This window comes from Oenanthe melanoleuca, chromosome 1, assembly GCF_029582105.1.
Source record: "Oenanthe melanoleuca isolate GR-GAL-2019-014 chromosome 1, OMel1.0, whole genome shotgun sequence".
In the NCBI taxonomy this organism is placed as follows: domain Eukaryota; kingdom Metazoa; phylum Chordata; class Aves; order Passeriformes; family Muscicapidae; genus Oenanthe; species Oenanthe melanoleuca.
This window is the reverse complement of record NC_079333.1, coordinates 34396308-34411222: the sequence shown is the minus strand read 5'-3', so window position 1 is coordinate 34411222 and position 14915 is coordinate 34396308. Positions and strand designations below refer to the sequence as shown.

Here is a 14915-nt window from a genome sequence, read left to right as displayed (position 1 = left end):
AAGATCATTGGTTTAGGTTCATTGTCCTGTCAAGCACTGGCAGTACTTTTGTCTGTCCATAAAACCCTAAAAGGAAAGCTTTAACAAAGTATGCTAATAGCTGTGTTGCAGTGTCTGACAATGTTGAATAATGGCTCTACTGTAGCTTCTGTAGTAACTTTTTGGTTAGTCTGTTTAATCCTCAACAAACTGTTACTATGGCTGTGAACCTCAGAAAAAAGTTAGTTTATAACCAAGTGAAAAAGTCTATTTCTTTGGGTTTGTGCTTGTGTTATCTGGATTCAATTATTTTGTGTCAGTCTGGCATTCATATCCTCAACTTTTGAGGAGATCATTTTTGAAGCTGTGGACATTTCCTTCTTTATACAATATGGAAAGTTAAATATTTCAAAATCTAGATGTATAACAATTTTTCATTGTATGTATCACTTTCATTTCCTTTCAGTGGCTGCTTGCAGTCCTGGTGGTGCTCTGGGTGTGATTTTGGCAATGAATCTCTTCTGTACCATAGTTTCCCCACTCTGACAGAATTTTTCATGATGCAAAGCATCCTGAGATCTAGATGGGCAATATTATAAAATAGTTTTCCTGTAATGTTTTTTACATCAGTATGGGAAAAACATTGATGCTAAATATAGTATGGATACTGCATGTCAGTCCTAAATGTGTTTTTTGAAACTTAAGAGAGATATCTGTGTATCTGTTGTGGTTTAACACAAGTCAGAAACCAAGTACCTTGCAGCTGCTTGTTTAGTCCTGCATCAAGAGTCAGGGGGAGAACTGAAAGAGCAAGAGCTAGAAAACTCATGGATTGAGATAAAATCAGTTTAACAAGAAAAGCAAAAGCCATGCACACAAGCAAAGCACACCAAGAAATTCTTTCATTTTTTCCTAGGCAGGCAGGTGTTCAGCCATCCCCCAGAGAACAGGGCCCTATCATGCATAATGGTGACCTGGGAAGACAAATGCCATAATTCCAAACATCCTCTCCTTCCTCCTTCTTCCCCCTACTTTATATACTGAGTATGGTGTCGTATGGTCTGGAATATTCCTTGGGTCACTTGGGGTCAGCTGAGTCTCCTCTCAACTTCCCATTCATTCCCAAACTCCTTGCCAATGGGAAGGTGCAAAAAGACCTTGGCCCTGTGTAAATCCTGCTGAGCAGTAACAAAAACATCTCCATATTGTAAGCTGTTTCCAGCACAAATCCAAAACACAACCCTATACGAGACACCTTGGAGAAAATTAACTCTACTCCAACTAAGCCCAGCAGGGTATCTTACTTATGAGATTGTTTGATTTAATGAGCATGTTATTTTCTCATCTGCACATTGAACTTCATAAATTACACTCTTACAGTAGCACCTGTCTAAATGCTTTGCCTTCAGGTCTGATTTGGTTCCTACTGACAGGAAAAAAGATGTCTCCTTGTTTATGAACAAGACAGCTTTTCTAAAGCCAAGATTGTCTTAAACTTCTTGGTCTATATTGTTTTCCTGTTTTGCATCAGTAAATTTCATATTGCTTATACATATTAATCCCAAATCCACTAAAGAGGAGGCAAAGAAAAGCATGGCATAATTTCTTCAGAGCTGCCCAGGTTTTCAAGCATGCCTTATAAAAAAGTGCTAAAAGAACAGACCTGTATGGCAGAAAGGTAGGCTGGTGTTCTGCTGTAGGAGGAATTGACTCCTATGTGGCTCCACAGACTTTCTGCAAGACTCTGTGGGAACTGAAGAAAAAGTAGGAGAAAGAGGAATATGAAACTGAGAACTCTGATGGGCTCTATATTTGACCCAAAAGCAGCCTAGGACTGAGTCATGAGTACTTTTTCTCTTCCACACCATACTGTACAAGGAACTAAATGTGTTTCAATCACTGAGGAATTACATAAAAATGATTGTATGGATGGGAAAGACCAGCATTTACTGATGCAATAATGAAGAAAAGAAAGGGGAAAGACAAAAATGAAAAAAGAAAATGAATGACTCCTGGACTCTGTGCCTAAAGAGTGATGCCTGATTCTTCTCTGGGTGCTGCACCAAATTTCTTGCAGTCTTACAGCACAGGAATCTTCCTTTGATCACACAGAGGCAGTTTCTACTTCACTCTGAGAGTTTATCTGTCATCTTCTTCCCTCAGGAGGGGAATAAGCACCTGCAGACAGTGAGGAGCACATAGTGTTAGGAATTGGCATTATAGGTTTAGATTACTCAGTATCTGCTATAGAGGGAACTGGGGCTTCATACACAATTGGCTTCAAGGGCTGGAAATTGCACAGATTTAATTCTGTTTGACTCATTTCATTGTTTTCCATAAACAGTCATTCTAAGAAACACAGTCACTTAACCCCAGGGTGTTCAGGGAACTTTTATGGTGATAGAAAAACACCCAGCAATAAACCCAAAACAAAACTTAATAAAAAGCAAACAAACACCCCAACCCCACAACTTAACATACAATGGAAAAACAAGATTATGATATCACAGAAACTACTGTGAGATACTCAAGGGCAAGTATAATTCTTTAAATTTTTTCTTCTTTGTTTCAACGTGCTTGATTTTTGACTCTATGGTGTTCCTTTAATTTCAAATATTTCATGATGTTCTCCTCAACTCAGCTATGTCTCTCCTTTCTGTTTCCAAAGATATGAAATCATGAATTTTAAACAAATGGGGAAGGACTACTTTGATTATATCAACGTTGGCAGCTGGGACAATGGTGAGCTGAAGATGGACGATGATGAAATATGGTCAGAGAAAAGTAATATCATCAGATCTGTGTGCAGTGAACCCTGTGAAAAAGGCCAGATAAAGGTAAATATTTTTTTCATTTGCTTCAGCCTTGCAGTACGCACAGCCTTGAAATTTGAAAGCAAGTTTTTTCTTGGCGTCTACCTGGAGAAGCAGAATCCCACTTTAATTAAAATGTACAGACTTAAGTATTTAGTTCTTACTGCTATCATAATCATCTCACTATTTTAATATGCTGCCATTTTCTTGACTCCTTTATCTGTGGACTGCTGACTTTTTTTTTATTTTTTTTTAACTTATATTCCAAATGCTTTCAAACAGGTATTGTTTGGAGGCTTTTTGCTGCATATTTTTATAGCATCTGATTCAGTGGATGCAAATCCCTGACTGGGACTTGTCAGCACAATTGCAGGTAAATTTCAGTGCTAGACATAATCACCTTGATTGGAACATTGTTAATCAGACCTTAAGGGTGTGGTATCATCAGACACTGTCAGACTACATCATCAGAACATCAACTACCACCACTACTTCCAACTTCAGAAAATATAGGTAACATTTCTCCTTCCTCTATTTCCATGCTTCAATAAGCAAGGACTGTAGATGAATCTGTCTTATATTCATTTTACACTGTTTTCCTTCAACATCCCACGATGCTTCCTGCACAACAATTAAAATTCTGCAAGTCCATAGCTTACCTTGCAGTCATTTATATAAAAGCCAGTGTAATGAGAAGAGGGGCATATTTAACAGTAAAAAAAATCATGTGTGATTTCTAACAAGTCTCACTGGCAGCTCGATTTTCTCATGTATTAAAACAGCAGGACTGAAAATTGGGAAGCAGCTGCAGAGAACTTGAACATGAGCAATCTCTGCAACACGAAGTTAACCTCTTTAGTCTGAATTTTACAGAGTTTTAGGGCACGGTCACCCTGTTTAATTCACTTGTTAGCCTTTGGCAGAGTCATTATGTGAGTTTCATCAGACCAATTGCATTTGTTTGCAGTGTAAACACAAAGAATCATGTCAGACTTATGAATAATATGCTACTCCAGATGAGGAGCCATCTCATCCTTGTGTAGGCTTTGAAAGCTGTTAAGATCAAGCTTGGTGTAGAGCAGCTTATTTCCCTTTCACTGAGGGTCAAAGACACCCAGATGGGACAGTTGGTATCTCATGATCACAGTCACCTTCCACCTTCTGCCCACGCTCCCGAGGACTCTCCCAAGAGGATCCTTCACTGTGAGGCCAAGTCATCACACACTTAGATATATGCTTGAGGCCCAGTGTCTGAAATGTTCTGTTTGCTCATCATTATTGATTATAAATCAATATTTATATTGATCATTGATTGGTCAATAAATCATATTGGATGGTTATTGATCATAAACCTCACAGTTTGCCTGACAGTCTTCATGGTCTTCACAGATGGTGGTGGGACCTTGACCCTACCAAGCTCTGTGGTGCTTTTCCTGTAAATTTCTGTGAGACTGAGCTATTATGGAAGAATTTGAAACCTTTAATATAATGCTATCCAAAATTCAGCTATAGTTGGTGAATCCATCCACAGGACTTGATAAAATCCAAATACAACCCAAAACGCCCTACATTTGAAATAGTGTGGTTCAAAGGATTGTCCAGATGGCAAGGGGAAAAGGAAAATAATTTTTTAGAGAGTTTTAAAGATTATTATTTTTGTTAAAAGGGTCAGAAAAATTAATTTACAGTTAAGTGATATGACAAAGAATTATTCAGGAAATGAAAAATAAAAGGATTAATAAATTGATGGCTAAGCAATTTAACACACAAAAAAGTGACTACACTCTGAGTCTTGAAGAACAGTTATCTTGATTTCTAGAGAAGGATACATAATCCTTCTTTGGTAGAAGAAATTATCAGTGTACTGATGTCCTGATCAATTTGTCAAATTCAAGTCTTTTACAGAAGATCTTCATTTGCTGGAAAGTTACACTGAAAAGAGCATATTAATTGTTCATAGAATTTTAGGTGTTTTGATAATAGCATAGGGGTTTTATTTTGCTATCTAATAAAATATATATCTAAGATAAATCTCTAAAAATTAGCACAAGCTTTATAAAAATTTGTTTTCTCAATTACAAAAAAGTTTGCCATTTCTTCAACTTTTCATTCTATTTCAAAATGAAAGAAATCCCAAGATATGATGTATTCTGGAAGACAGATATTCTGTTTTGCAAGTAGTTCTAGTCTCAACTCTTGCAGAATAAATCATTTATGCTCTTTTAGCCTTTCCATCAGTTTAACTGTTTTGGTGTTGCTGTTCTTCTTTTCATACTTTGCAAGTTAAAAAACAAAACAAAACAACCAAAACCAACCAAAACAAAAAACAACTAAACTACAAAATCTGAAGTTATTGAAGTCTCCATATTGCTGATGAAAGTTAGATAATAGAATTTTTTTTTTTCACTGCAGCATTGCAAAGAGCAATCCCATTATTTTTCATTATGCTCCTTTAGATGTTTGGCTTTTTTAACTAAAATTGCAATAAAGACATTTGGCTCTGACTACACTTTCTGAATTCATCATTGCAAGAGATAAATAAAGTCGACCTATTTCTTATTGGAAGTATTGAGAGTATTTGTTTATAAACTGTTTGGGAAGAGCAGAGAAACTGGGAATACTTTATTTTGAAAGAAAGACATATTGACAAGAAAGACAGATGTTCCCAGAGATGGTAAATAAGGATCTTGAAAAATCTGCATTTCAATCCTAAGCATGCATTTGATAGTAAGTTATGAAATGAGAAATCAGGTCAGATGCTAGAATGGAGAAAGAGAAGATTCTCACCATTAAATGGTAATTAGAAATACAGTAATTAAATAATTCTGAAAAAGGCATGTTCAGTTTGATGTCTGGAAAAATCAGCTTTAATAAATCACTTGTGATTGGATGAAAAATAAGCATCCAAAGCCTTAGGGTCATAATATCATTGGCATGTTTCTCTGTATGGACCACATTGGAGTGTATTATGTGCCTTCATTACCATGCACTGGCTTCTGTAGGCACATTGACATCTAAGAGGGAGAAAAAATCTTTTTTGTCATTCACTTTTACTTCTCTGGGATTGGTGGATTCTTTCTTCTCATACCTACGTGACAACTGTCACATTTTGTCTTTGAAAACTTATCATGAAAAGGAATAATAAAATAAAAAAAAATAAAAATTAGCAACTGGGTCAGCATGAATGTGTGTTTATGCTGCTAAAACCAAATGCCAATTTTTGTCTCAGGTGATCCGTAAAGGAGAAGTGAGCTGCTGTTGGACCTGCACCCCTTGCAAAGAAAACGAGTATGTCTCTGATGAATACACGTGCAAAGCCTGCCAGCTCGGCTCCTGGCCCAACGAGGAGCTCACAGGTAAATGAGTGCAGGTTGTGCTTGTGTTGGCAAGGAAAGTGCTCATCTGGGGGCTGAGGAAACAAACAGCAGATACAGGTGAGTATGAGGATGGTTTTGGTCAGAGGGAACAGGGAGAAAAAGCTAAAATTTGAACTGAAGCTGCTATTTGTCCCTGAACCTGATCCAGGAATTATTCACATATTTCAACTCCTTTCCAAAGACTTGAATTACCAGATTCTGAAATTAAAAAAGAAGTCCCAGTTTTGTATTCAGCCCTGTCTTAACTTTTAGGTAATACAGATATTACCCTTTCCCAAAAAGACACAGAAACTAAGTGCTTATCACATAAATTACTTAGGAAGATTGAATTCAAGAGTTTTATTTGCCCCCCCCTCCCCAAGCAGAGGAATAGTGCACTACCATCTTTTTTAATCTGACAAAGTTCTGATTTAGTTGCTGTAGTTACTGCTGCTAAAAGCTCCAAACAAACTTTGGTTTGCATTAGTCCTTTGTTCATCACAGTCTTCTGGAACACAGTGTTCATCCTTGCCATGGCATAGACCTCTATGCTCCTGCAGAATACCAGTTAGGCTTCTTTGGAGATCAATTACTCCAACATTGCATCTCACAACCTCTCTTCTTTATGACTAATAAACAGAATTCAAGTATTCAAACCTTCAGAGCACAAACCTCTTCAAAACACTGTTCAGGGATCATGTTCTAGCTGTGCCAGGCTTTGTACAGACAAGGAGAGAAAAGATAGGTTTTTTCCAAGAGGAGGTCACTGACCTGATTTGCATATAGTTTCTATGGATGAGGGGAAAAACTGAGGTGTGAGGGAACACAAAGGCAAATACAGTTTGCTGCATGAATTTATGTAAGTGGGAGAGTGTAAAGCCTCTAGGCTGATTTTTATTTATGAATTAATCCTTTCCTGCTTAAGGATTCTTGCATTGTTGTGATAAATGTGTTTGGCTACCAAATTATTGCAAGAATATTGTTCAATCATGAAACTGTTGGGGCACTTTTCAGAAAATGTCAAACATGACACATTCCCTGAGAAAAGAAGCTTTCAGGTGAGAAAACTGAAATAGCAGTAAGATGGACTTTCAAGTTCTGCTGCATCTATGCTCCCATAGCTCTGCTCCCCCAGTTCTGCCTCCCTGGGCAACCAGCCAGCAAAGCCTTCTCTCAGGAAAAGATATTTGTGCCAGGAGAAAGGAGAAGGGGAATAAAAGAGAGCAGGCTGCACATGTCCCCAAAAGCAGAGTATTGAGGGTGTGGTTACAATGTGAGGTATAAAAAATCTTCCAAAGGCCACGTTGCAGGGACCAGGTTACTGCACCAGGCTGGTCAGTTCATGAAGGTCAACTAGTGCAATGGGCCAGCTCTTCAGCCTCCAGGTATTTTGTCTGAGATGTTGTAGATCCCAGCTGATGCCCTTGTTCAGGTGAGCACCTGAGGTTTTACCCAGCATAGATCAGCTAAAAAAGGAGCTGCTACAAGTCAGTTAGGAGGGCATCTGTTCCAAGTGCCAACAGAGAGGCCAGAGAACCAGCAGTGGGAAGGAACTGCCCACTGACCTAGTGAGTTTGTGTAATCAGACACTAAGCACCATATGTAAGGTAAAGTGGAGTGACCAGACTGCCAAGTTGACCCTCTGGCTCTGTGTTTGGAGCTGGCTCCTCAGGATGTACAAATTTCCACGGTTCAAGCATGACATGGTGTTGTGGTCTCATGGGAGGATTCACCCTCTGACAGTCTCACTTTGCCCTCAGAATGGAAGGGTGGGATGGGTTGACTCCTCAAAAACTCATAGGTTGAGTCAATGGTTTTCCACCAATCAGTGATTGTTTTTGAGGAAACCAGTTGTATTTTAATTCAAGCACAAAACAGATTTGTGCATTACATGAGCAAACATTTTGTGTTTGTTTGCAAAATTACATTTTTCAAGCCATTCATCTGGCTTCAGACAAGCATTTTATGCCTTTATGGGGACCAAAATCAATCTGTACACAAAGGAACCCTTGACATCAGTGCCAAGCAATGTTCCTCAGGAGATCTAACACTTGTTCCTCAGCCAGGCACAAATTTGGCAGGCCCTATTTGGAAACTAAACCCCCCTCTTTGGCCTCCATGAGCACAGCTGGTGGAATGTGCCCTCCAAGTAACAGGACACCCATCTCACAGCTTCAGAGCTGTCTAGTCCCCACACAGCTTATTATCATCATGATGGCTGCATCTTGTCTTTTAACTTTGTACCACAAAGAAATTTTAAGAAATCTATTCCCAGCTTATCCATACAAAATAATGAGCTGTATTTTTAATGATCATATTACTAGTGCCAACTTTTGTGCTTATAAAAAAAAAAAAAAACACCTCTCAATCTTGTTTAATACGTAGGATTTAGTAATATATGTGCATTACAAGTAAGGAGAGGTTGATGTATTTTGTATTCTGGCAAGGAAATTTCCTTTCAGTTTATTAAAGTATGCAGCAATCTCCTTGAAATGTCCCTACATCTGATACTGCAGCATACTAAGTCCCTTTGCCACTTGATAAAGCCATTTCCTAGGGAATGTCAGCTCCACAAGGCTACACATATAAAAACTCATTAGAATAAGTCTTCCCTGCATGATCACCTTCAGATGAGAGTCCTGTAAATTTATCAGCCACCACCTAAAATGGCTTTCAACATGGATCTGCACCTCACTGTTTGCCAGAGATCTGACCTTGGATAAAAACTAAGAATGTTATCTTGGCTGACATAGCAAAGACTGCTTACATCTTTCTTATGCTCAATGATCAGCATCAGTTTTGTGCCAAAAACTTCACTAAATAAAGCATGTAATAGCAGGGATGTCACTGACAGAAAGGAAGGCAGATTAATGCACTTTTCCAGCCACCTATGGAGTATCAGAATTCAGATGCAGCAGGGGGAAGACAAAAGGGATGCAATATGTGTAAGAAAACAAGGTTATTTTCAGAACAGAAAAATACATTGAATTGCTGAAGTATAGAAAGGCACAGAGAATCCAAAGGTGTTGGAAAAGGTAAGTGGGAACAAGAGTTTCTCTTGATTAAATCAGTTATTGGAAAATGTCTCCACCTAAAAGTGAAGTTAATGCAAGAAAGGGAATGTTAACTGCCCATATTTTATTTCATCATAAATTTCACATTGCTTTTGCATACAATATTCCCCAGGGATCAGGCTCCTCCTTGGACAGAAACCTAGTAAATTGCTTCCTTTCCTTAAGATTTATACATACTAAACCAACATGTATCAGAAGTAATTTTCTTCCTCCTGGCTTAGTATCAAGTTAGGCTTCCCAATGTGCTGTAGCTGCCCTAAGTCCCCATGTGTTGTGCTGGCAACATCCATACAATACAGCATCAATTTACACATTAGTGTGGCCAGCAGGGCTGAGCCACAGACCCGGCTACAGCAGGAGGAACTCAGTGCCTTAAGTCCAGAAGTATATGCCAGTCACTCCACTCTTCCTCAAAGCTCTTCTTTGCATTATATTCACAGCAGGTGGAAGAGAAATAGATGCCACACAAGTTTAGATACAAGTGGAGGGATTTTCTTAGTTCTGATGATCAGCACTGATGCTAATTTTTCAAAAGCTTTGGGAGAATCTGAGGATGTGGCCTTCTGCCTTCAAAAATGCTGCTCTAGAAAGACCAAATAAAGTTTGTTCAATGTGTCAGAGCATTTCCAGTGTATGTAGGAACATCTTGGTTCAGTTACCACTAGCATTTAATGACCTTTTTGAGGTGAGAAAGAAGCAATTATTCTGCCTTTGTAATGTTCAAGGACAGCGTAAAAAATAACAAAAACAAAGTTTTGTCTAGTGGCCTCAGGAATGGCAAGAGAATTAGATTATATTTATTTCAGTGACAATTGGATTATTTTCAGGTTGTATTTACATTTTTCTCAGTCTCTGTGTATTCCAAATATGCTGGCTATTTGATTTTCTTAATTGGATTCCCATAAAAATAGAAGCTTAACTATTTACACCTCTTGAAATATCTTCTTTGCCATTCAAGCATGAGAGTATATGTCAGAAATATATATTTTTACTATAGCTACAAAAATACTTTCCCCAAATAAAGTACAGTAAAGCCAGGTTTCATGATTTTGCTGCCCATCTGTAAGTGGCAGATAAGAGATGGATTTTCCAAAAAACCCTTGGATGGAAAGGACTGGAAAATGTGCGTGGCAGAAGTCACAGGCATCTGAGCCTCAGCTGTCTCATCAGACTGGACTCTGCCTCTCACCCAAGCACAAGGTGATTCATCTCTTGCCCAAAATATTTTCAAGGTAACTGCTTGCTTCCATCAGGCTGCTTTCTTGTATTCCCTCTTGCAAAAATGTTGCAGCCGTGGGTGATTTCAGCAATTGTCTGACACAGCTCTGAACACAATTTAGTCTGTGTTGACACTGATTTTTCTTCTGAAACATTGCTAGGATCTTGCTTTTGATCATAATTGTTAAGGCTGTAATTGGGACTGAGGGTAAGAGAACTCAATTTTCATCTAGTTATTTCTACTGTTATAAATGCACATCAGCAGAGATAGTGTCCAGTTTTCACCCTGTTTTCTGTGCACTTTATTTCTCTTTCCTTTTTATTTCTTACTCCAAATGAAATGTAGCCATTGCTGTAAGTCACTTTCCCTCTCTTCCTCTTGGCAAAGATATGTGTGGACAAGTTAAGGGCTCAGGTGGCAGTATTATGACTGGGATCTCATTTTCTGCTCCCTTGGTTCTGGGTTTGTACACTTCTCTTCCCTCAGTTGCTTGTTCCAGGTAAGATGTGAATTCAGCTTCCAGCCCATCAAGAGCCACACAGCACTTCAGGCTCAAGTGAGCTCATTCAGCATTGCTGAGCTCAACCAGCAGTGCTTGGAGGCTCCTGGGCTGGATGAAGGGGAGCTAGCCAACAAAGCCAGAAGGATCCACTTGTAATTGTGCCTTATGTTATGGAAAGTCTGCATTTGGAACAAAACATTTACAACACACAGAGCACTTTTTAGTGAAACTTAAATCAAAACAGTAGAGCTGGCATAAGGATAAACCTGACTGTTGTAATTCATCAGTTGTTCCCATCGTTCTGCACACTTGTGTAATCAAGGAATAATTTCCCATATGGTCACAAAGTAACTTTAATGTATTATTCTAAGATTCATGGCCTTGCCTCTTACTGCAATGCATGGCTAAATCCACATATTCCAGTTCCTGGGGACTCAAGCCCCTGAGCTACAGAAACTCCAGCTTTCATGGTTTAAGATGTGACTGACCCCAAATCCTGCCCTGCAGAGGTGGCAGAATGCACACATGCACAGTCATCAGCTGCCTCCATTGCCTGTGCAAAGCCATCTTGGCTGATAGTTTCAGTAAATGTCCCACTCTGGGAGCTGCAGCAGCTAAGGAGCACCTCTACATGCCCTGCTATTGCAGCAAGCTCAAAGGGACCCACCAGAGTAGGGAACAGGACAGGTGACTACAGTAATTTACCCTAGAACAAATTTCTGACATGCTAATGTCCTCTGTCTCTTCAGATGGTCCAAAAAGAATAAATTATAAAAGCTTACCCATCAGCTTAATGCAGAATTTTATTCTAATGCTGACATTTTTATATCTCAACTTTCCCTATATGTGGAAACCTAAATAAATAATCAAAATATCTCTCTCCCATCTTTTGGGATTATAGCAAGAGAAAAATTTAGAAGCATTAATATAAATATTTACTTTCATAACATGAATAGACTTTGAATAATGAGTGCTAAATACCATATGAAGACACATTCATTACTAAAATGTGGATGGGTTGTTTGAGCTTCAGCCTTGGTGTTTGGATTTCTGATAACCGTGGAATGATGTCTGAAAAATTGCCAAGAAAATCAAATCTATTTTAACAGGTCAAACTTGCTGGCCAGGATGCCAAATCCGACTGAAAAATATTTAGAACTTACAAAACTAGTGGCAATTTTCTGCCAGTTTTAGTCTCCATATGCAGATTAAGTGAGCTTTAGCTCATGATGTTAATTTAAGAGATTTTATTGAATTACCTTCACTTTTCAGAGTCAATCCTATTCACAATCCCTATTCTGTCACATTTACCTTTGAAAATAGTTTAGTTATATTGGTTACCATGGAAGGGATTTCTCAGTTCTAAGCTAATACACTTTTATGGATGCTGGAGGCATATTGTAGGTGTCGAGGCTATAACAACAAATTAAGGCAGTGCTAAGCATCAAATTCCACAGAAAATTTGTTCTATAATATAGTGCTTTGTATTTGTAAACTCTTCTCCCAGATGAAATAATTTTAATGCAATATGAAAGATCAGAAATAAGGGGCAAATTTGTCTCTACAGAAAGAGACTTACTAATAGACTTATGGCAGTGGTCAGGCCTTCAAGGGCATTTCCTCTCCTTGTTCATGGCAAATTTAGTCCATCCATTAAGTAGCTAGAGTATTTTCCAAAATATCAGAAACTACTTTTTTTTTTTCCTCAGAAGATCCTTAGACATACTTATCTGTATTTTCTTGGTGATTTTTGGTGCTCCTTTGAGAAATAGCATGTTAAATGGAATTCTGATTTTTTTTTTCTATCTGCTCATCTTGTTATTCACATGTGTATCTGGTGTGTTGCTCCACACTGGCTATGTTTCTTGCCAGAAAATCATAAATTTTATGGCAGTTTTACTGGGGCTCCAACACCCCTGAGCACAGAACACCTCCACACCTGCTGCAAACTGGACTGGGTCCAAACAGCCCTTCCACAAGCCAAAGACCACCTTAGTGCCACAGCACACTATAGGCACCATAAGACAAGATTTCCACCTGTTTCTGAGCCAGCTAGGAGAAAAAGCATTCCAGGTGCTTGGAGACATTGATAAAGTGTAAGAGGTAGGCTGTGAGACACTGTCATGGCCATTGACAGGAATGAGTTCTTTTTGTGGTACCATTTTTCAGCTTTTGTCTTGATATTGTCCTGGTCATCAATCTAACATGAACACTCACAGTGCTGTTTTCCCTTCTTTCTTTTACTTGATCTAGTTGTCCTTCTCTGAAAAGTGCCATTGTCTGAAACCATTACCTGCAATATTATTACTTGAAAATTTCACCAATCAATGTTTCATGAAGATGATCCAGTTTTTAAATCTTAATTGAGGAATAAATCATCATAAAGTTTAGCAATCTCCTTGTAGAGTATACTCAGTGATGGGAAAAATAGGACAAGTTTTCAACTGTTTTCTCAGGTATTTCATCAAGAGAATGTATAAAGAGTAATAAAGCAAGGAAGGCATGAAATAATCTGACACTAATGAGAAACACTTGGTTATGATTCACCTCAGCTACAGTGTTAGAAATGAGGCAAAATTTAGCCCCTATGTCAGTGCTTGCCTGCAAAGGCCAGCTGCCAGATAAAGACCTTTTCTCTTCAAATCTGTCTAGAATATGTAGCAGTGTTAGACATTGGAAACTATTTATTTCCACAAAATATTAATCAAATCAGGCAAAAATCAGGAATAGATTTAGAGGTCACTTACTTGCAAAACTTCCTAGGGAAGAACCCACAGTGGGATATCTACAAACAACAGAGATTCCTCCTTGTTTTCACTCTTTTTCACTGCTCTTACTTGTGTTAATGTTGTGATTACTGTGCTACTTTACACTAGAAAAAGTCAGAAAGAAATACAGTATCTCCCTCACACAGAATACTGAGTAAGTAAATCCATAAAACCAGGAAAAATTAAAAAGCTATCATCAACTAATGCAGTAAGAATATTTCAGAAAAAATCTAACGTCTTTTTTATGTTTAGGTGTGGTAATAATTTTATTAATGCATGACAAAGCCTTTCACATCAAAGCAGGCAAGTATGGATGGCAAATTAATCTGTATTCAATAAGGAGCCCAATTCTCCTACACTAAAGTGACTGCAAATTTGTATACTTTAATTGCACTAATGTAAAAGACTCATTGGCCCCAATCCTACTGATTTTTCTGTTTCTTTCAAGAACACAGAAATATTTTTCTTGTACATTTGCCACTTGATTGAAGGTATTATATCTTAAAAAATATTATTTCTGTAGAGACATATAATGCAAAAATACTTGGAGAAAAAAGGAGTTAGGCCTAATATCTACCTATACTGTCTCATGAAATTATTTTCTCTGTTAAGAATGTTAGTGGCAGATTTGGAAAACTCTAAGCTCCACTTAAAATACAAGAAAAGTCATACATTAGATCTCACATGTAGAAATTCCCAAATTATAGTCCTGATATCTACATTTGCTCCAGCTCATCAAATCATCGAGATTCAAGGTTGCCTAATTAATTGAAATTTCTTGGCATCCACATACCCAGCAGACAGTCATAACTGCCCTCACTGCAGAAAATACAGATGTGAGCACCTGGCACTCCATCTTCACAGGGTGAAGTGCCTTATCAAGAGCCACAAGTCAAGATGACACTCTCCTGCATGACCTAACCAGAAGACAACAACATGATTACAAAAATACAAAGTTTTGAAGTAATTTAGATTTTACAATCAAGTCCAGTCAAGCTCAGTGCAAGAATGGGGGAAATAAAAGATTTTGGCTGCATTTTCTCCATTCCATCATCCACTCCCTGCTGTTGTGCTCTGGATGGCAATGCTAGCATGTCCACTTTTTCAGGAAATTACACACAAGAGACTCAAGGTCCTCCCTTTTTTGTTACTGTATTGGGTCTAGCTGAGATGCTGTTCAGTTTCCCCATAGCAGCCCTCACAA

The 14915-nt window shown here is 38.2% G+C and overlaps 1 protein-coding gene across 3 annotated transcripts in view; it reads left to right on the top strand.

Annotated features, from left to right (window-relative positions):
• Positions 1-14915, top strand: part of GRM5 (glutamate metabotropic receptor 5) — a 246626-nt gene that overhangs the window by 199872 nt on the left and 31839 nt on the right. For all 3 annotated transcript variants that reach the window (XM_056500724.1, XM_056500715.1, XM_056500706.1), the window contains exons 6-7: positions 2648-2816; positions 6022-6148. In XM_056500724.1, the coding sequence (XP_056356699.1) occupies positions 2648-2816; positions 6022-6148 (296 nt within the window). The remainder of the gene's footprint in view (positions 1-2647; positions 2817-6021; positions 6149-14915) is intronic.